General features: G+C 38.4%; 6 protein-coding genes and 1 pseudogene across 12 annotated transcripts; 4 read left to right on the forward strand and 3 right to left on the reverse strand.

Annotated features, from left to right (window-relative positions):
• Window positions 1-53: 53 nt before the first annotated feature.
• On the reverse strand, window positions 54-3,035 carry FLDH (NAD(P)-binding Rossmann-fold superfamily protein). 3 transcript variants are annotated; one of them, XM_089062865.1, is made up of 6 exons: window positions 2,586-2,727; window positions 2,417-2,470; window positions 2,116-2,244; window positions 1,834-1,998; window positions 854-1,156; window positions 54-627 (listed from the first exon to the last, which is right to left on the reverse strand). In XM_089062865.1, the coding sequence occupies exons 2-6, from the start codon at window positions 2,426-2,428 to the stop codon at window positions 475-477; spliced, it is 762 nt and encodes a 253-aa protein (XP_088918991.1). In that variant the 5' UTR covers window positions 2,429-2,470; window positions 2,586-2,727; the 3' UTR covers window positions 54-474. The 3 variants fall into 3 exon arrangements, with proteins under 3 accessions (XP_088918991.1, XP_047980038.1, XP_088918990.1); XM_048124081.2 differs by lacking the exon at window positions 2,417-2,470 and having other exon boundaries at window positions 2,586-3,021; XM_089062864.1 differs by lacking the exons at window positions 2,116-2,244; window positions 2,417-2,470 and having other exon boundaries at window positions 2,586-3,035.
• Window positions 3,036-3,388: 353 nt separating this feature from the next.
• Window positions 3,389-7,490, reverse strand: LOC125221815 (uncharacterized). 3 transcript variants are annotated; one of them, XR_007176434.2, is made up of 8 exons: window positions 7,209-7,490; window positions 6,410-6,467; window positions 5,768-5,848; window positions 5,566-5,601; window positions 5,022-5,261; window positions 4,798-4,939; window positions 3,885-4,480; window positions 3,389-3,692 (listed from the first exon to the last, which is right to left on the reverse strand). XR_007176434.2 is itself a non-coding variant. In XM_048124079.2 (7 exons), exons 1-7 carry the CDS (start codon window positions 7,382-7,384, stop codon window positions 3,987-3,989), a joined length of 1,227 nt encoding a protein of 408 aa, XP_047980036.1. In that variant the 5' UTR covers window positions 7,385-7,490; the 3' UTR covers window positions 3,761-3,986. The 3 variants fall into 3 exon arrangements, 1 of the variants encoding a protein (XP_047980036.1); XR_007176433.2 differs by having other exon boundaries at window positions 3,393-3,646; XM_048124079.2 differs by lacking the exon at window positions 3,389-3,692 and having other exon boundaries at window positions 3,761-4,480.
• An 874-nt stretch (window positions 7,491-8,364) lies between these two features.
• Window positions 8,365-11,533, forward strand: LOC125219072 (dimethylallyl, adenosine tRNA methylthiotransferase). 3 transcript variants are annotated; one of them, XM_048120936.2, is made up of 7 exons: window positions 8,365-8,600; window positions 8,982-9,070; window positions 9,160-9,286; window positions 10,008-10,103; window positions 10,174-10,299; window positions 10,742-11,004; window positions 11,073-11,533. In XM_048120936.2, exons 1-7 carry the CDS (start codon window positions 8,450-8,452, stop codon window positions 11,178-11,180), a joined length of 960 nt encoding a protein of 319 aa, XP_047976893.2. In that variant the 5' UTR covers window positions 8,365-8,449; the 3' UTR covers window positions 11,181-11,533. The 3 variants fall into 3 exon arrangements, with proteins under 3 accessions (XP_047976893.2, XP_047976891.2, XP_047976892.2); XM_048120934.2 differs by having other exon boundaries at window positions 8,366-8,600; window positions 9,151-9,286; XM_048120935.2 differs by having other exon boundaries at window positions 8,366-8,600; window positions 9,151-9,286; window positions 10,177-10,299.
• Window positions 11,534-11,870: 337 nt separating this feature from the next.
• On the forward strand, window positions 11,871-13,167 carry LOC125219184 (uncharacterized). Its single transcript, XM_048121091.2, has 2 exons — window positions 11,871-12,016; window positions 12,548-13,167. The coding sequence occupies exon 2, from the start codon at window positions 12,551-12,553 to the stop codon at window positions 13,058-13,060; it is 510 nt and encodes a 169-aa protein (XP_047977048.2). The 5' UTR covers window positions 11,871-12,016; window positions 12,548-12,550; the 3' UTR covers window positions 13,061-13,167.
• Window positions 13,168-13,299: 132 nt separating this feature from the next.
• LOC148933671 (uncharacterized) lies at window positions 13,300-14,491 on the forward strand. Its single transcript, XM_089062866.1, has 2 exons — window positions 13,300-13,968; window positions 14,052-14,491. The coding sequence occupies exons 1-2, from the start codon at window positions 13,741-13,743 to the stop codon at window positions 14,391-14,393; spliced, it is 570 nt and encodes a 189-aa protein (XP_088918992.1). The 5' UTR covers window positions 13,300-13,740; the 3' UTR covers window positions 14,394-14,491.
• Window positions 14,492-14,642: 151 nt separating this feature from the next.
• LOC125219182 (putative carboxylesterase 2 pseudogene) lies at window positions 14,643-15,750 on the forward strand (annotated as a pseudogene).
• LOC125219183 (26S proteasome non-ATPase regulatory subunit 14 homolog) lies at window positions 15,742-18,196 on the reverse strand. The gene is made up of 6 exons (XM_048121090.2): window positions 18,000-18,196; window positions 17,708-17,885; window positions 17,053-17,134; window positions 16,521-16,697; window positions 16,276-16,443; window positions 15,742-16,116 (listed from the first exon to the last, which is right to left on the reverse strand). Exons 1-6 carry the CDS (start codon window positions 18,139-18,141, stop codon window positions 15,925-15,927), a joined length of 939 nt encoding a protein of 312 aa, XP_047977047.1. The 5' UTR covers window positions 18,142-18,196; the 3' UTR covers window positions 15,742-15,924.
• Between the last annotated feature and the right edge of the window lie 308 nt (window positions 18,197-18,504).

The raw sequence follows: 18,504 nt of genomic DNA on the forward strand, positions 1-18,504 counted from the left end.
AATTTCATAACTATATATTAGATACAATTTCAACAAAAAATGTCAGCGTGGAATCATTGTGAACAAATCCAAACATCATACTATTTTTGGCTGATTTATAAAGTTGCGGGACAAACCGAAATTTTACCATGGTTTTTTGGACAAATAGCCTTATCGTTTACATCTTCCCAACTTTCTTGACTGAATCTCCACCAATGTTGAATATAATGTCACTATGTTCTCAGTCAATAGATCCAATCATCCAACACATAGTTTACAGTCTATGAACATTGCAATCATGCCCACTCACTCAATCTAAACCAGAAGGCACATTGCTCTGCTACTAAATGGCTCTCGGAGATAGAGAATGTAACTGAGACTGAAGTTATCATGAATGTGGACAGCAGATACTGGTACAGTGATGTGTTGATGATGATCATTCGGGAAATACAAGTAATAAAGTGTCGCCAACAACTTTATTCGACTTACCTGCTATCACGGCATATCCTGATATTTGATCAAGCCCAAGCTCTTTAACCAGGGGACCATCTCTGAGAGACCTTCTCTCAGACTTCTAGGGTTGTAATCCAGCTCTTTCTTCGCCTTCTCGCAACTGTACGCCCATTGATGCCTTAGAACATCAACGGTCTGTTCAATACAAAACGTATGTAGACTGTGAGTCGAAAAGCCCACCAGTATAGATCATAGGTAGTCTTAAAACCAACTCTATGTTATACGACATTGCAAAAATGATTTTTTTTAACAAAGTAACTATGGCATAGTTGGAACGATACAAATGAAACAATTTATGCAGGACAAGTAAGTGACGTACAATGAGCAAAATTACAGAGTAAATAAAATAATAGTTCCTCACCGGTGGGCTGATTAGGGGAAGCTTCCCAGTTATTCTGGAGACGAGGACGCATATCCATCCATATACATCAACAAGAAAAAGTGGGATCTTGAACCGGGGCTTCGATGTCTGAGTGATCTCTGCTGCTATATCAAAAACATCTTTGAAGGATGCATTTTCCCCTGTAAGAAGATATCTTTCACCTTTCTGACCTTTAGCTAGTGCAGCTATATGCCCCTGTGCTACATCATCAACATGACAGAACGAGAACCCTTGCTCTTCGCCAACATAGCCTGGCATCCGGCCATTAAAGCGTTCCACAAGCTGACACAGAGTGCAATCATTTTAAGAGTAAACACATTTGCATGAGTGGATGTCGAGGATAAACATGAACTCCTCTTACATCATCATGAACATCAAACAGTTGTATCAATGTCGAACCAAAAAGAACACGCAAAAAAAGTATGAAAAAGCACCTAAAGATCAATATAGCATCAAGTGAAAAGACAATATCAACAAGAAACCATTTTCCAGTTCAAGCTTCACACATAATCAAACCTGTTTCACCTTAACCACTGTTTAATCTCAACTGCTAATTCATCCTATTTCACCAGCACGAAATTATCATACAATCAACTACCTAAATTGTACACCAAGCAAAAACTCCATGATCAAACTTTATTAGAACAAGCACACATCATCATGAACATGGAACAGTTTTATCAAATTCACACCAAAAGAACAAGCAAAAAGTGTGAAAACACCTATAGATCAAGACATAATCAAGTAAACAGACAGCATCAACAGGAAATCGTTTCAGTTCCAAAGGGGTAACAAATCCCTAATTTTCCAGTTCAAGCTTCACACATAATCAAACATGTTTCAACTTAATCACTGACATTGTAATCTTAGCAGAGGTTCATCCTTTACCACAACATGAAAATATCACAAATCAACTACCAAAATCAAGCTTTCGTAGAACAAGCAAATGAGCAACTTACCAACTGAGCCACCATATTCCCAGTTGTGACTTTTCCTGGACCATAAATAACTCCAGGATACACTGGCACAATAGGCACCCCCTCAGCAGCAGCATCCAACGCAATCTTATCCGATAAAGCTTTCGACTTCTCATACTCAGTACAGAAATGCCTAGCAGGATGCACCTACAAACACACATTTCTCCAACAATTATCAACAGAAATAAGAAGCCATATTTCTCCTAAAAACATTAAACTGAAATGAATTGAACAGTGTATAATAGACTACAGAGTTTTTAGTACTTGAGTCTCATCAGCAATGTACCCATCCGTTGACCCCAACGCGAAAAACGACGACGTATAAATGATCTTCTCGATCGTCTCCGTCTCCTTATAAGCCTTCAGCACATTCCTCAATCCTCCAACATTAACCTAATAAACTCTAAGTCAATACAAAATCTATGTTTCATTTCCACTACAAACCAATCACCACATAAAAAATCCAGCTATCAATTTAACGACTAGCAATTAATCCTCTTCGCATCTGATCAGAAACCAATAACATCAGAGAACCTACTGCTCAGTCAACTAATCATCAACTTACATTCCACAGCATGTTAATTTCCGATTAACGACTAGCAATTAATCCTCTTCGCATCTAATCAGAAACCAATAGCATCAGAGAAGCAACTGATTAGTCAACTAATCATCAATTAACATTCAACAGAATATTAATTTCAGTTCAATAAATCAATAAATGAAGCTGAGCTCACCGAAGTGAATCTGGCGGGATCAGGAAGCCAGGGTTCGACAAGTGCGGCAGTGTGGAAGACGAAGTGGCAGCCGGAGAAAGCTTTGAGGAGCGATGGATAGTCGGTGACGTCGCCGTAGACAAGTTGGAGGGATCCATCGGAGGGCGGCGGCAAGGAGGAGACGTCGCTGGTTTTGCGGACGAAGGCCTTAACGGAGTAGCCTTGGTGGAGAAGCGCGTGGCAAAGCCTCCCGCCAAGGTAACCGGAAGCGCCGGTAACCAATGCTACTTTCTTCATTTTTATTTGCAATTTTAATTCAATATGTTTCGGTATCTATTTATAAAATTATGTCTCGGTCCTCGATTTATTACGATTTCATAACACGTGACTGCATATTTTAAAAAATTATATTTTGTGCGATTTCATTTTAGACTAAAATCTAAAATTAGTTCTTTGTATTTGGTCAAAAAACTGTTTTCGCTTTATATATTAAATGTTATAGATTTTTGAGATACAAGTAATTATTAATTAGGCAGAAATTGTCATAATTAGGGGTATTATAGTTGTACACATGCTATTTTTCTAGGACAATAAATAACGCCAACAAGATTTAATAGCCATACATAAACAAGAGGACATAAAGTTAATTATATACTACTTCAGACTCTTATTATCAACTTTGAATGTAACGAAAAATAAATAAACTTTAACGTGTAGTCAATCTTCCATGAGTATTCTCGCAAAATTAAATTTTATTAGTGACAATTTCAAATGACGTGAAGATAACAAGACAAAATTAGTTTTGAATGACAAACCAACACATCAGTGTCATTTTGAAGAATAAATAAGTGATTATTTTATATAGTAGTACTATGTAATTTGATTTTTATGTATACAATGTAGTTAGACATTTCGACATGCCACTTAAGACCAAGACGACTTTGTTTTGGACATTCCGGCATGCCACCTAGTTAGACATTCCGACATGCCAGTTTTGAACCGAAACCCAGAACCACCACTACCCTTGCCGGACCAGTTACTGGCAGTTTCCTGATGGAGGCATCACTAGTTTATTGGTGTGACTGAGAAAGAAGAGGGGATTAAGATTCAAATCCAGATCATTTATACCTGTACTTCACAATACCTCATTAGAAGCTTTTGATCCATTCATAAAAAGAGAAGGTAACAAGAAGTGATATGCAAATTATTCAAGAATTTAATTCATTATTCCCCTCCAAAACAGTGATACACAGTTAAAACTTATGTTAGAGAACGATATTACTATACATCATGTATCAAAAGTTAAAAAATTCCACTTACAGTCCAAGTATTTTCGGGTGGAGAACTCTCTATAATCTGGCATTTCTTCGTATTCTTGCCCCCGAATGCCATCTTTGCACGGGAGAATAAAGCCGACAGCCATCATAATCTAGATCGAAGGATGCACTTTATAGGATTGAAAGGAGAAGACCTCCGCCCCGAAGCAAATGCAGGACTTCTCATGGAGGGCGAAAACCTCAGATCCCAGTCCTCAACATTCTTTGGAACACAAGCGTCGAAGAGGAACTGACCTAAAACGCCATGGGCGCTGATCTTTGGAGGGCTCGACAGAGGTATGTAACGTCCTTTGGATTCATCCGGGATAGACCCGACATCCCTGTCCTCGTGATACTCTACAGAGCTTGGCACGTGAAAATAATCGTTCAAGTCGAGGTTAACTCTGTGGAGGCTGTCTCTTGACATTGCAGCTGCTTTCCTTAGGCCGTTAAATGGATAAGAAATTTCGTCATGTCCACCTTCCATTCCCATCTTCTCGCCTTCAAGTTGTCGTATTCGTTGGGAATAGGTTATTGCAGCTTTGCTCAGTAGCTCAGTTATGGCTGCGCTGTATTCTTCTGGATGATGTCGAAAATGACCTATGGAATTGTGCAAATAGGAAAATGTTATATCATGGTTTATAATATTTCATATCCACGAGCCCAAACAGTGTGAGAGAAATCATGATCAGAGAAAAGTACAAAACCGACGGGGTTTAGTTTTCATCAGTAAGTTGTGAGTTTAACTTTAACAGAAGACAGTGTTACACAAGATTTTTGTGAAATTTGTTATAGAATCTACAGACATCATTTAGATTTGTCAGCACGACTAAAAAAATAAATCACAAGACGTATGTCAGATTAGAACGGACCAAGAGGATAACGAGTGAAAAGAGCAGATATGTTTAAAAGCTTACCAACGTGTGATGATTTATTCCATTTAACCAATTTAACATCAGCTCCAAGGTTTATCAGCCTAGTAGCGAAATTGAAGATTATTTGAAACGGAGCAAGCTCGTCATCCTCGGAGCATAATATGAGATATGGAGCCCGAAAACTCTGGTAGCATCAAAGTAACAACTGATCACTATGAGCCAAAGAGTAAGACAAGTAATTTCAATAAAGTTCTGCAGATGCTTACGACTGTTGAGTACAGAGTCTGCCAATATTCAGCACGCTGTGATTCGAATCTGCTAAGAAAGAGTGCGTCCAGGGTGGAGGAAATGCCACTTGTTATCCATGACGCTATGAGTGGAGGGCGTGAAATTGTAAGACCAGCTTGATGGAGAAAAAAACGATTCCCTAGGTCACTTACGAAATCCACCGGACAAGAATCGAATATGTAACCAGAAATTGAGTCTCTAACAAGCCGACATTCATCCTTCATGGTAAAATAGACCAGAATATGAGTAAATCTCTTTAACAAGGTTATTGTACGATGCAGAAATTGAAGGGGTATATATGTTTAATCTATTTGGTTCCTAATCACCAATTTACATTTTCAGCAACATACATCGAAAGAAGGCAAAGGATTGTCCTGTCATTATAAACAAGCAGAAACTCTGCATAATGTTTCGTTTAGTGTGAACTACCCCTATATTTAGACATATGGACCATAGTATAAGGATAAAAAAAACATCACATTATATATACCATAATATAAAAAGGGTATTCAATGAAGTTACCAGATTGATTTGCTCTTCACACTTCCCTTCAATTATCTGCACCCAAATGGAAGAGGATTATTATTTACTAGTAGTTTTATTTTGCCAAGCTTAAACAAAGAACTCGTTATCCACAGTGTCTATGATAAAATTAAGTCATTAGATATAAGAAATACTCCGTTCTATATATAGGCTTTCATCAGACAACACAAATAGTATTTACCTGAAGAACCTTGTACATACAAGCTTTTGGACCACCAGAAAAAGATGCAAATATGATGGGGCATGGCTTTAGTTTTAATTCCTGCAGGTGAAATGGAATGGAAACCAAAATCAAGTACTGATACAAAACAAAGTAGGAGTACTAAGTTTTGGCAAACATGTCAATTTCATCACTTATTCTTAGGAAGGAGTCTGTTATGACAACCATGCTTTCAAAAATTCAAGTAACAGGAAAGCCTAATTAAGCTATGTTTTATCATTGCTTGTCTGCAATTGATAAATTGATAAAATATAGTAAAAGTCAACTTCTCTTCTTATTAGGAAGGTTGGCTATCATACTTGAGAGAGGCCTCCAAAAGCAAGTTAAACAGCGATAATGAACTACGCAACATCAACTAAATTGTTATCTTATGCGTATTAGTATTAACTAAATTGTTATCTTATTCTTATATTATCAATTTATCATGAAAGCAATTTTGCATTTTCAGATAAGTCCAGATCGGTTCCTTTAAGGTTTTCCTGTACGAGACATTCTTACAAACTTAGAACAGATTGCACGAGAAAGCTCTATTATCTCTTATCAGAGTGTTAGAAATTTCAGAAGACAAAACTTTAACAGGCACTGAATTTCATAAAAACTGACCTGAATGAGCTCATTAACTATTTCCTGAGCCAACGATGCAGCCTTATCCGGAAAGAATCTGCTAACGAAGAGAATATCAGCAATTGTTTTGACAAGTTACAATTAACAAGAGATGCACGCGCGCACACATGTCCATCAAATAAGAGAGTAAAGGGCATAGGCTCAAAAAATAGCTTCCGTATCAGTTATGCAAGGATCAAGCTTGCTCAACCTAACATCAAACAGTCAACCTAGCTTCCACCAGGCATTTCCATTTCAAATGGAGTATTCAATAATGAGTCGGTGACAAGTAACTTTACAAGTATTCTGATGGAGTATAAAATGACCTGAACCTAACAGCAGAGTTTTAACGGTCCCCCATTTTTCACACGAAGAAACTTTGTTCGGTTTCAATTAGAAAACCGATTTAGACAATAGCTTCCACCTGGTCAACCATTAGAATTTCCAACTTTATCGAGGAATTATGTTAATCGATCACCAATATCAAACCCAAAGGGATAAACCTCAGCAGTTAAATAATTAACCAGATTTATTCGATTAACAAGGTCCCCAAACCTCAAGCACCTTCTTCAAACTCCAAAAACGGTAAAATTAATTATCCTAATTCTCCTAATTCAACCAGCTAAAGATAAGTCACAGAAGCTAACAATTCACACACAGAGCTAAAACAGCAATTAAACCTAAAAATACACAAATTCTAACTTCAATCAAGTATCAAACCTAAAAATTCAGCAAACATGATCATAAAAAAAAATCCAAATTGCGAAGCACCAACAAAGGGGATGAAACAGAAACTTACAAATTGAGGAACTGAGCTTGGCAAACAATGGAATTCCATCCACGAGAGGAGTACATATCAACATAATTCTTCAAATGCTTCTCCTGACTGGACATCCATGCAAATACCACAACTATTCCTTCCACTTTTCCCCTCTCCTTTCTTCCCCAATAATGACTTCCACCTAATCCCCACATCCTCTGAACTACTCAGGATCAGATTTCCTCGGAAATTGGGAGTGGAATTTTGCAAATTGCAGAGGTTTTTGCTGGGCTAAGATAATTTGATGGGGTTGCTGTTATCGAGGTCTTTATTTATACGTATATAAAGCTGTTTTTTTTAACTATTTAAGGAAATTTTTATGCTTAAAGATAAAGCATATAAAATGCGGTGCTTATTCGTCAAATTTTAATTATCAACTATAAATGTTAGATTAATATTGGATTAAGTACTACACGGAACGCTGTGCTTCGTGGCAGATCAGTCACTCAACTTCCTATTTTATAATTTCCTTTTTTTTTCTACTTTTTATTACACATACATATTTTTCATATTATATGGATGATTTAAAACAAGAAATTTTGTTTGTGATAATGTAAAATACTAGAACTAATATAGGGGTATAAGATAATAGTATTGGCACTCAAAATTCAATTAAATTCATAATACGGTTATAAATCATTGTTTTTATTTTTGTTTGGATTGTGTTTTATCAATCAAAAGTTTTCAGAAAGGATCACCTAATCCGGATCCTGATACATTTCCTACTTCATTTCTTACAAACATAAAATATAATGGTGGAGTCCACTATCATGTTTGTGGGGGATGAAGTAGGAAATGTATTAGGATTCGAATGAAATGGTCTAGACTGAAAAACTTTATAGATCACCTTTGAACTTGGTCATTATCTTTTAGAGAATAAAAACTTGAATAGAAATAGTACAAATAAATAAACTATTTTAAAGAATAAAAACTTGAATAGAAATAATACAAATAAATAAACTATGAAAAAAGAAAAAAACTCATTAACGGCGCACGTGAGCACATTGGACAATAAACGCATTATTTTGGCAATCAAGATTAACGTAAAAGTAGTAAGCTTTAATGTTTGGATAAATTTTCAAAAGAAGAAAAAAAAAATAGTGCACAAATTCATTTAAAAACTCATTAGGAGTAATTAATAAACAAAACTTACACAGACAACATTCCCCTAAACTCTCTCTCCCTCCAAGAAAACTGCTGAATTCCATGTACAGAGCAAAATGGTGAGAGGAGAGTGGGGTGTGAGTGGGAGGTGTTCTTACAAAAGGGCCACTCTCATAGTGTGTTGCATCAACGTTGTAGTTGCTTTCCATGTCATTCGCTCTCTCTATGCTTCTCTCTACACTTACCCTCTTGCTGACTCTCACACCAGTAAGAATTTCGCTTGCCCTTTTGTGAATCTCCATCAATTTTAGGATAGCTTCTTGAAATGTGTGTTCTTGCCATTTTAAACAGTATTTTATGTTTTTAAACCCAAATTGGGGGTGTGTTGGTATGAGGCTTCTTATGCTTCAATTGGTTGATTTCTGAGTTTATTAGCTGAATAGAGGTTTGGAATGAACACTGTGTTCTGTTTTTGCAGGTCAATTGCTTGAGATTGTTTATCCTATAATGTGTGTTTTTCAGATAAAAGTTTGGATTTTTATCCCAAATTTTGGAGTTTTATATGCTTATTTATGCTTCAATTGGTTGATTTTTGAGTTTATTAGCTGAATTGGGGTTTGGAATGGGCACTGTGTTGTGTTCTTGTAGCGGCTAAGTACACCTTAGATCAGATTAGGAGAATGGAAGAGTCGAATCGAATACAAAGAGCAGCACGACCTACTGAGCTTATTGAGCTGGTGAGATGGCTCATCCCTATGTTGGTTTGGAGATAATTTGGTTTGTTTGCTGTGAATTTGAACGGCGTTTGTGTTTGAAGGTGATGCAGCTCGAAGAAAAGATTATGAGGGAAGAAAGGGTAGAGCTGCCAAAGCATTTGAGGCAACGGCTAGTAGATGAGATCCATAGTAGGTTAAGAAGCTCGGATGCTGCTGGTAATGCGACACGCCAAAATGGTGGGTTAAAAATTGATCTTGATGTGGTGTTTTTAGTCACTTGCTCTTGACAATTGCTATCAATTTGTGGCTTAGAAGATCATTTAGTACATGTTTTTTCATTTTTGGTCTTTTTTGTTGTATCGTATTGTTGAGGAATGGATGATCAGTACTAGTGGTTTCGTGAGGGTGTCCAGTGTACTAGCTGAGGCATGATCAAAGAGGACAATATGAGCTGCAATTTGCTTTCGTTTCTTCCTTTTTTCTTTTCTTGGTTGGAGGCAGATATTCATTTGTTTTTTTACCTCAATCGCTAACTTAGGTATGGGATTTCGAACAAACTCTAAATGCTTGCAGAGTTTTATAGCCATGTTAGCAAAAAATTAAATAGTGTGGACTACATATTAGTATGGCTTTCCCCTTAATATATAGTCTTGTCAACTTTATTATAAGGACACTTATGTCACACCCCAATCGCTCGCCCTCTTTAGTATAAAGTTTAATCCTTTTTTCGTACTAATATGTGATCTGGAGAGGCTTTATAGGAAGCTATAACTTGTCAGTTTGCTATATAGTTCTCTCTATAGCTGTCACTTCTTCATATAACTTGTCAGTTTGCTATATAGTTCTCTCTATAGCTGTCACTTCTTCATATAGTATCTTATATTTTACTATTCCATTTTTTCGTATATAGTTAGTCAGCCTCTCTAACACGCGCTTTAATATCGATGCTCGTGATCAGAAGCAGTTAGAACCTGGCATCGCGAAAAGCTAGAAGAAGCGCAGAGAATTAGTGGTGGGGAAACAATAAATTCGACAATCTTGCAAGAGGAAGCTAGTAAGATCGAAACACTATTATTTCAATGTCAATTCTCATCATTGCATCCATCATCCTCTGATATCTTTAGCAGATATTCTTGTAAGAGCATTGGGTTCTGGTTGGGTTGAGTTTACGGAGGGGATTGGTCTCTGGATCCCGATTTCAGTAACGAACATGGAACATGACGACAAACCTGACGGGGAAGACGAATTTGGTATGAATTTAGAACTTTTCTTTCTATAGTTAAGATTTTTACCTATTAGATACTCCCTCCGTCCCCCATTAGGAGTAACACTTTGACCGGGCACGGGTTTAAAGAAATGTAAAGAAAAGTTGGTTGAAAAAGTTAGTGGAATGTGGGACCCACTTTTTTATATTAGTTTTATAATAAAATGTGAGGGAAATGAGATGGTGGAATCTGGGACCAACTTACCATTTATGGTAAAAATGAAGTGCTAACGGACCAAAATGGAAATTAGTATCTCTTATTCGGGGACAGAGGGAGTAGTTCTATATCTGAAGGTTTTCTGGTCAAATTCCTGACCGGTTTCATTTCTTCGGACCGAACCACCCCTTTCGGACCCAAAAAAAACCGTTTCAGTGTGGTTTTTCTGTTCCGATTCGGTTATAACTGAGAAATATTCCCTTTGTTTCAGATAAAGAGATGTTGCCAGGGAGACAGCTACCACCCGAATGCCACACTGAACTTCACACCGACTATGGTGGTGCCGCTGTGAGATGGGGCCTCACCCACCATAAGGAGTCCGCCTATGACTGTTGTATGGCGTGTTTGGATCAAGCAAAACGAGCCAAACCTGGGCAGAGGAAATGCAACATATGGGTTTATTGCCCGTCCGAGACCGGATGCTTCTCTCCCGATGTCTACAACCACAAATATCGAGAATGCTGGCTCAAATATGTAAGTTGGATCATGAAATCAAATTCACATCTCGCAGTTGAAATCCTAATCGTGATCGTTCTCTGCAGTCAGAGACACCACAGTCGAACTTCAAGGACCGGTATTCTGAAGCTTATCGAGATGCACACCCACGAGCACCGCTGGTTGTGCCGTGGGCGTCGGGAGTGGTCGGCTGATGGTTAATGGTGGGGGTTATTATGACGAGTGGCGGTCGCGGTCGCCTCTCGTTTTTCGGACCGTGGAAGCACGAGAATTGGTAGGTGTAGGGATGGTGATGCTCTGTTATCATTCAGACCAGAAGTTGGCACTGATCAAACGTATGACCCATTTCAACACAGCACATAGGTATTAAGATAGGAGTAATGTATTTGACAAAAAAAAGCAATTAAATCATAGTATTGAATGTGCCATTATTGGATATTTTAAAGTTGTTAAATATGACAACTTAAGTGGTGTAACTTATGGTGTAAATGTTACTCTATCCGCATCTTTGCGTCTCATATCCGGCTCAGACATGTGTAGTTTCCAAGCTGTCGCTCAATAATAAGTTTTGTGCCCTAATATTTCAAATAATCTGTAGTCGAATTAGTCTAACGATACACATATCTCACCTCTACGAATCAACTTGTAACATAGACTATATCCCAAATATTTCAAATAAGGGCTGAAGCAACTTTCACCCCATCTATTGAGAGACAATTAAAAATTATACTAATTAATTATACAATTGAAAGTTACTTCTATTGTTTTCTGATACTGAAGGAGACACATGAAAAGGAATAACTCAAATAAAAGAGGTAGTATATTTCAATTTCAAAAAGTTTGGAGTATATTTCAATACCAGCTTCAAATTACTACTCCTATATTAGTAGGACAAATTTAAGTGCTGACCTGTAAATTTACTTAAATAAAATAAATTAAAAGCAAAGGAGAGGAAAATATCCACATCTCTGGCTCTGCTATTTCTCTCTATTCGCCGCACCGCTCTGCGCCGCCGGCACAATCACGTTAGGTAAGTCGCACAGCTTGATATTTGATACTTGATTGATGAAATACTTGAAGGAATTGTGATTAATGCATCCTTGAAATAAGAATTATCCGTTTTTTTGCTCAAAATTTCCAAATTAGGCTCGAATAGTCGATTTTTTTTTTTCGTTTTTGCACAATATGGCTGTTTCAGATGCTTTCAAATGATAATTGGGTGTAAAACATGATCTTTTTTTGTGAGGGGTTTAGGTTAGAAAAATTGGCTCACTCTGCTTGCTAAAATGAAGGAAACTAAATACATTTGCATTTCCTCATGTTTGATCAAATTAATTTGTAAAACCTGGGGTAATGTTCTTATCAAAACGTTTATAGATTCAGTGATGCTTTTTATTGACTTAATCATTAGAGATCAACCTGTGCTAAAAAAATCTGGTGTAATTCTTGGTTAATTATACACATGTTAAGTTTAGGGTTTAGAGGTTTATGGTATTTATTTGATTCTGATGTTGATCTTCATTGCCAATGATCAATCTTGGATGTTTTTGGACATTGATAGATCATGACAAGGAGCCACAACTTGTGCATCAGAACCCACTATGAGACCATTGGTGTGAAGGAAGATGCAAGCCAAGAAGAAATCCGTAAAACTTATCGATCTGCCATTATCGCTTTCCATCCAGACAAACTCGGGGATTCCCTAGGGAATGAGTTTATTGAGTTGCAGAGGGCGTGGAGAGTGCTCTGTGATCCAGGGTTACGGGCCCTCTACGACCAAGAATTGAGGACGTTGAGGCAGGAAGCTCTAGCTGCAGAAGACGTGCGCTTAGGAGATATGGCGGTTGTCGAAGACGAAGAAGAAGAAGATGGAGACAGCTTCGAATTATCCTATCAATGCAGGTGTGGTGATTTCTTCTCTATTATGTCTTGTGAATTGGATGAAATGGGATATCGGATTCAAAGAGTTGGAGGTGAGGTTTCGCTGCATTCCCCTTCGTCTTCGTCTTTGCCAGCATCGATTGTTCTTCCGTGTGGATCGTGCTCTCTGAAACTGCGTCTAGTTATTGATTGAGGGCCAATGTTGATTGTATTATTATCAATGAGTTGGATGATAGATTTTGTTTTCAATACCCATTCATATAAGCACAGTTTTGAGTTAAAAAAGTAATTTTTACTCTATTTGTTACGATTTATTTATAGTTGAAACATATTGCTAGCTGGATTGAAAAAGGGGTTTGATTTTGGCACAAGATTCTCCCTGCTTGTCATTTACATGCATTTACTGCTCGGCTTGACACGTTAAGGCTGTAACGAGCCGAGCCGAGCTGTAAATGAATTGAAACGATCGAGTCGAGCTGAGCCACGTGTCTCAACTGACGATACTTAGTTGGCATTCATAAAAAGTACTCTATTCATATTGAATTATGAGGTCAATACATCCTCTTTACATTAATTAATTTATTAGTTTGATTTTAAGATAACCCAATTTTGACATTTATGCTCATATATGGCAAGATTTCAATTTTGTCCAAATTATGATCTCTGTCATTATGGTAAATAGACATATTCAGCATTTCACATACTGAAAATGAAAATAAAAAAGTGCTTGAACAGTCTTTGTTTAGAATTTGAGTGAAAATTTGGTTTCTGGTAAAGTATTCTATCTGCTTTTTTAACTTTGGCTTCACCCCAAAGACTCAACCTTTCTATAGGTCGTTGAAAATACTCATAATCAGAAATGAATTCACAAAAATGCACACATATATGTCTGTAAATCTTCATCTACAAACTATCAACACATCCATTCATTCTTGTACACATTTCTTCCTCGTTGCGACTATGTTTTATCGGTATCCTTGCATCATCTGCAAATTTCTCTCCTCTGCTCTGAAAGATAGGTTCTCCAATTGCCCTCTTTTTCCAGGGAAGCTCATCTCCGAAGCAGAAGATTCAGCCTGCGATTTTGATGAAGAAGACGAAGTAACTCGGCATCATCACCTCCATTGCTACTCCGTTTCTGTGTGTTTCTAAGTAGCTTGATTTTCTTCGGAAACTCATTGCAGGTATTCGTGTCAGCGGTCATGACCAAATACATGGAGTCCAGATGCAAGCGCAGGTCGTCTTCTGGTGCAGCTACTCGGCTTTGTAGATGTTCGAGTGCTACAAGCTACAACGCGTTTTTCTCAGTCAAGAAGCGTTTCTCGCGATCCTTGAGCTGGAACGAGACGGGTTATCGAGATTTGAGAAAGCAATCCGCTGTTATTCTAGAGCTCATGCAGAATGAAGGGCGGCCGTTTGGCCTCTCGAAGAAAGCCTTTTTGCTGCCTCCTCCGCTGAAGTCACCATCAGATCCTTGGTCATGGAGGAAGGGCGCTAGAGTCACCAGTATCGGGGCGGATTGGTGAAATAACCGATACACGAACCCGTTTAGCAGCCCTAGCCACAGTACAGTGATGATATATTGATAGCAGTGGTATGTTTGAATATAATTTGAAATTTTCTATTTTATTTTGTTTTATCCTACAATAGTTGTAAAATGTGGACAAAAACACACAACATCTATCAACACTTACCCACAAAATAAGGTGTGGAGAAAACACAAGGAAGAATTCATATCCACTCCATCAACTATATCTATCTATCTATCTATCTATCAATACACTACAAAAAACCACAACTAGTTTCTCTCTCTCTCTCTCTTGGCTGACATGGAGACCGAGCTCGAATTCGAGTTTCTCCCATATATCAGAGCCTACAAAAACGGCCGTGTCGAGAGGCTGAAGGGAACAGATGTCGTTCCGGCAGGCACTGATCCAGACACCGGCGTTTTATCAAAAGATGTCACAAACATTATCCCAGAAACAGAAGTCTATGCAAGAATCTATCTCCCAAAACTCAGCAGCACCAATGAGAAACTCCCTCTTCTAGTGTACTACCACGGTGGTGCATTTCTTGTGCACACCCCGTCCAGTCCACTCTACCACAATTTCCTAAACGCCCTTGTGCACGAATCCCGAGTCATCACAGTCTCCGTGCACTACAGAAGGGCTCCCGAGCATCATCTCCCGGTCGCATACGAAGATTCATGGGCCACACTACACTGGGTGGCTTCCCACTGCAATGGTGATGGCCCCGAGCCCATGCTGAACCACCATGCCGACTTCCAGAGCGTCTTTCTGGCCGGTGACAGCGCCGGAGGGAACATAGTTCATAACCTGGCTATGGCTGCAGGTCACCCAAATGGAGGGCTTAATGTGGGAATCCGGGGGGCTGTGCTGATTGACCCGTATTTTTGGGGTTCGGATCCTATCGGGTCGGAGGGGTTGGACATGGAAAAGAAGGCATACGTGGACCGGCTGTGGAATGTGGTTTGCCCATCATGCCCGCTAGACGACCCATGGATCAACCCGATGGCAACGGGAGGGATGAGCTTGGCTGGGCTTGGATGCTGGAGGGTGCTGGTTACTGTGGCTGAGAAGGATCTTTTGAAGGATAGAGGGTGGCTTTACTTTCAAGCGTTGGCTCGGAGCGGGTGGTTGGGTGCAGTCGAGATCCACGAAACACAAGGCGAGGATCATTGCTTTCATCTGGATGAGTTGGAAGGTGAAAAGGCCAAACAAAGATTGAAAAAAATTGCTGAGTTCTTCAAGATGGACTTGCCTCCTATGGCTTTTCAATGATAAAAAATAGCAGTGAAATTGTACTTTGATTTTTGAGTTATGAGCTTTGAATTCAATAAATTGCAGAAACAAATACCAGAAATTTGATATGAATACAAAATGAGCGAAGGTACAAACAAAGTAAAAGTAGAAACTATTTTAGAAGTAATTACTCTCTTGCATGAAACCAGAGTCTATATAAGGTCGAGGAGAATAGAAACAAATGCGTACATTCTCTGAAGAAACGACTGTTTCGTATGGCTCTCAACTCCAAAATCTAGAAAACAACCGTGTCCAGCATAGTACCCAAAGTTTGAACTATGTTTGAAGACATCAAGTTTGAGACATGCTCCTCGAGATGCTTCTTCGCATCTTGCTTTCCCACATTAGCAATTGCTAGTTTCTCAGGTGGCAGCTCATCCTCCTCCTGCACTGCTTTATTGTACTTGATCGCTAGATTTAGCATCTCCTGTTTTTGTAGACAAATGATACATAAATTACATTAGAACAAGAAAGCGAAAATGCATGGCAATTTAGATGTGCAGGAATTAGTGTGATTTTCTATTTCTTGTAATATTGATCCCTTCAAACAACATATAATCCAAATCGAAGAAATTGAATAGTATACCTGGACTGTCTGCTCATTTGTTTTGGAGTGGGTGTCAAACCGCTGGAGGGTCAGTCCATCAGTCCATTTCTTTTTGTGAAGATTAAGGAGCATCTTCTCCTCAAGTTCATTCTTCCGGTAATTTATGGCTATGGAGTAATAATGCCTGTTCAACCCATGAATCAAAGCCTGGCGAGGGATCAAATCAAAATTAGACACTGATTGTAAGACAATTTTAATGGAAGTCACTGAGCTTCAAAATTTACCTGGATAGATGGTTTATTGAGGTGACCCACATTAGATGTGGTTTGTCGTGGTTCTTGACCCAGCATCATTGTTTGAGGGTTAATGAGGCGGAAGGCATCAATGACCACCTTTCCTTTAACACTCTGAATTGGATCTACCACCACAGCTACTGCCCTCTGGTTCAGAGCTTCAAAGCTCTGCATCATAATTACATCAGTTAGTCAGATTGAGAACGCACACTTGTAGTTAAAAAAACTTGACCGAATGAGTCATGATACCCTAGAGGTAGAAACAACTCATGATACATGAGAATTAGGATACAGAATGTTTGTGCTAATGGTTAAATGCATGATCCCCTTTCCACTTTCCAGAAATAGAACATAAGGTGCATCAAGGGTTAAATATTGCATACATCAAAATGCAAAAATAAAGATCATAAGCACAACAATTTGTAAGCAATAACCATCCCCCAAGTCCTAAGATATACATAGCATATTTAAATTAATCAATAATATTTTAGACCAACAGAGACTAATGTGGAAAAATGACAACCTGCTGAGTGTTAATGTCAACACCAGAAAGCCAACATCCAAAGCCAGGATGTGAGTGGTACCAACCAACCACCATCTCAGGTCTGCAATATAGGAAACAGTACATGCTTCATTATCAAGGGACAACAAATTACATTAAACTAAGCTATGAAGTAAAAGGAAATTTCTTTCAACAATGTAAAGTTCAGAAAAAGGATATTCCAGTATCAACAGAACCAACACAAAGAAACATAGTATCAAAATGATACTACTCTTGATGAATATTAATTAATAAACTAATACCCAGCACTTCAACAGATAGCACATAGCAGTCAAATTTATATTCGGAACAAATTAGAAAAGATAAAGCTTCTTTTCCCTACTAAATGTCTATGCAAATGATTGCTTTAATATCTGAAACCCTATTTCAAAAGTATTCAATCTCAGCCATATTATCCTGTTTTCACAGCACATATTCTGAAAATTCTGCATATTCTGTAATTTTAGCAATAAACAACCGAGACGCTTATTGCAGAAACATAGTAAATCCAAGCACAGCTCAAGAAAGACTAATGAGAAAGCTGTAGATCATACAACAGCTAAATAACTAACCACAACTGCAACTATTTTCTAACATTGAATCTAGATCACGAATAATTTAATAGTAATTCGGGTACCTGCCGGTCTGCTTCAGCATATCAAGCATATTAGTCTGGAAAACGTGATCGACGGCCTCGACACTGACACCGGTTCCACTCTGCGGCATCGCGAAGACGTCCACCACACGCACCGTGTACTCGTCCACAAACTCCCCCAGCATCAGCCCCATCACCTCCATCGGCACCCCCGCTCTACCTGCAACAATTGACAACAAACATCATAAACCCTAACTTAACTAAATCATCGAAGGAAGAGAAAGCGCATGATAATTGAATCAATTTACGATCCCAATAGAAACCCTAGATTTACCGTGTTTGAGCATTTTGAGAAGGGCTAGAGACGAAATGTAGACTTGTTCGGATGAGTCGAGAGTCGGGGAGTCCGGCGGAGGGTGGCCGAGGGCTCCTCCGGCGCCGGCGAACATTCGGTGAAGTCTCTCCATGCCCGCCATTTTTCAATTCAGAGGAAAATACCTCTTTTCCGATTGCAAATAATTTTGCTGGAGAAGAGAGTTTTGAAATAAATATGCTTTTCTTTGGAAACAAGGTAGAGGGTTTGCAATGATGCCCTTATATTTTTATCTAATTCCGATTCTGGCCAAAGATATGAATATTTTCAGAAAGTTTTTGTTTTTTATATTATTTTTTACATTTCCTATACTTTTTCTTTAGATTAAAAGCAAATGCCTAATTCAAATTTAACGTTGAACTAAATCATACTCGCATATGAATCAATAGGGCTGGCATGATGATTCGGCTTCTCGTTCTTAGGCCATGCTCATCGGTCGTGGGGTTCAATTGCCACCTCACATTGC

This window comes from Salvia hispanica, chromosome 1, assembly GCF_029641045.1.
Source record: "Salvia hispanica isolate PSC_SH4W2 chromosome 1, Shi_PSC_v1, whole genome shotgun sequence".
NCBI lineage: Eukaryota > Viridiplantae > Streptophyta > Magnoliopsida > Lamiales > Lamiaceae > Salvia > Salvia hispanica.

Bases quoted from the DNA above. Each gene is read 5' to 3' on its own strand.
- LOC125219183 (XM_048121090.2), bottom strand. From the start codon at position 18,141: ATGGCGGGCATGGAGAGACTTCACCGAATGTTCGCCGGCGCCGGAGGA. The intron at 17,886-17,999 runs GTAAATCTAGGG...CAATTGTTGCAG, and splicing joins TCTCAAAATGCTCAAACACG to GTAGAGCGGGGGTGCCGATG. The intron at 17,135-17,707 runs GTACCCGAATTA...CCTATATTGCAG, and splicing joins ATGCTGAAGCAGACCGGCAG to ACCTGAGATGGTGGTTGGTT.
- LOC148933671 (XM_089062866.1), top strand. From the start codon at position 13,741: ATGCACACATATATGTCTGTAAATCTTCATCTACAAACTATCAACACA. The intron at 13,969-14,051 runs GTAACTCGGCAT...AACTCATTGCAG, and splicing joins ATTTTGATGAAGAAGACGAA to GTATTCGTGTCAGCGGTCAT.
- LOC125219072 (XM_048120934.2), top strand. From the start codon at position 8,450: ATGGTGAGAGGAGAGTGGGGTGTGAGTGGGAGGTGTTCTTACAAAAGG. The intron at 9,287-10,007 runs GTGGGTTAAAAA...GCTCGTGATCAG, and splicing joins TAATGCGACACGCCAAAATG to AAGCAGTTAGAACCTGGCAT. The intron at 10,300-10,741 runs GTATGAATTTAG...CCTTTGTTTCAG, and splicing joins TGACGGGGAAGACGAATTTG to ATAAAGAGATGTTGCCAGGG.
- LOC125219184 (XM_048121091.2), top strand. From the start codon at position 12,551: ATGACAAGGAGCCACAACTTGTGCATCAGAACCCACTATGAGACCATT.
- LOC125221815 (XM_048124079.2), bottom strand. From the start codon at position 7,384: ATGTGGGGATTAGGTGGAAGTCATTATTGGGGAAGAAAGGAGAGGGGA. The intron at 5,602-5,767 runs GTAAATACTATT...ATTTGGGTGCAG, and splicing joins GTATGTACAAGGTTCTTCAG to ATAATTGAAGGGAAGTGTGA. The intron at 4,481-4,797 runs GTAAGCTTTTAA...ACAATTCCATAG, and splicing joins GAATAAATCATCACACGTTG to GTCATTTTCGACATCATCCA.
- FLDH (XM_048124081.2), bottom strand. From the start codon at position 2,861: ATGAAGAAAGTAGCATTGGTTACCGGCGCTTCCGGTTACCTTGGCGGG. The intron at 2,245-2,585 runs GTGAGCTCAGCT...AGAGTTTATTAG, and splicing joins ATCCCGCCAGATTCACTTCG to GTTAATGTTGGAGGATTGAG. The intron at 1,999-2,115 runs GTACTAAAAACT...GTGTGTTTGTAG, and splicing joins ACATTGCTGATGAGACTCAA to GTGCATCCTGCTAGGCATTT.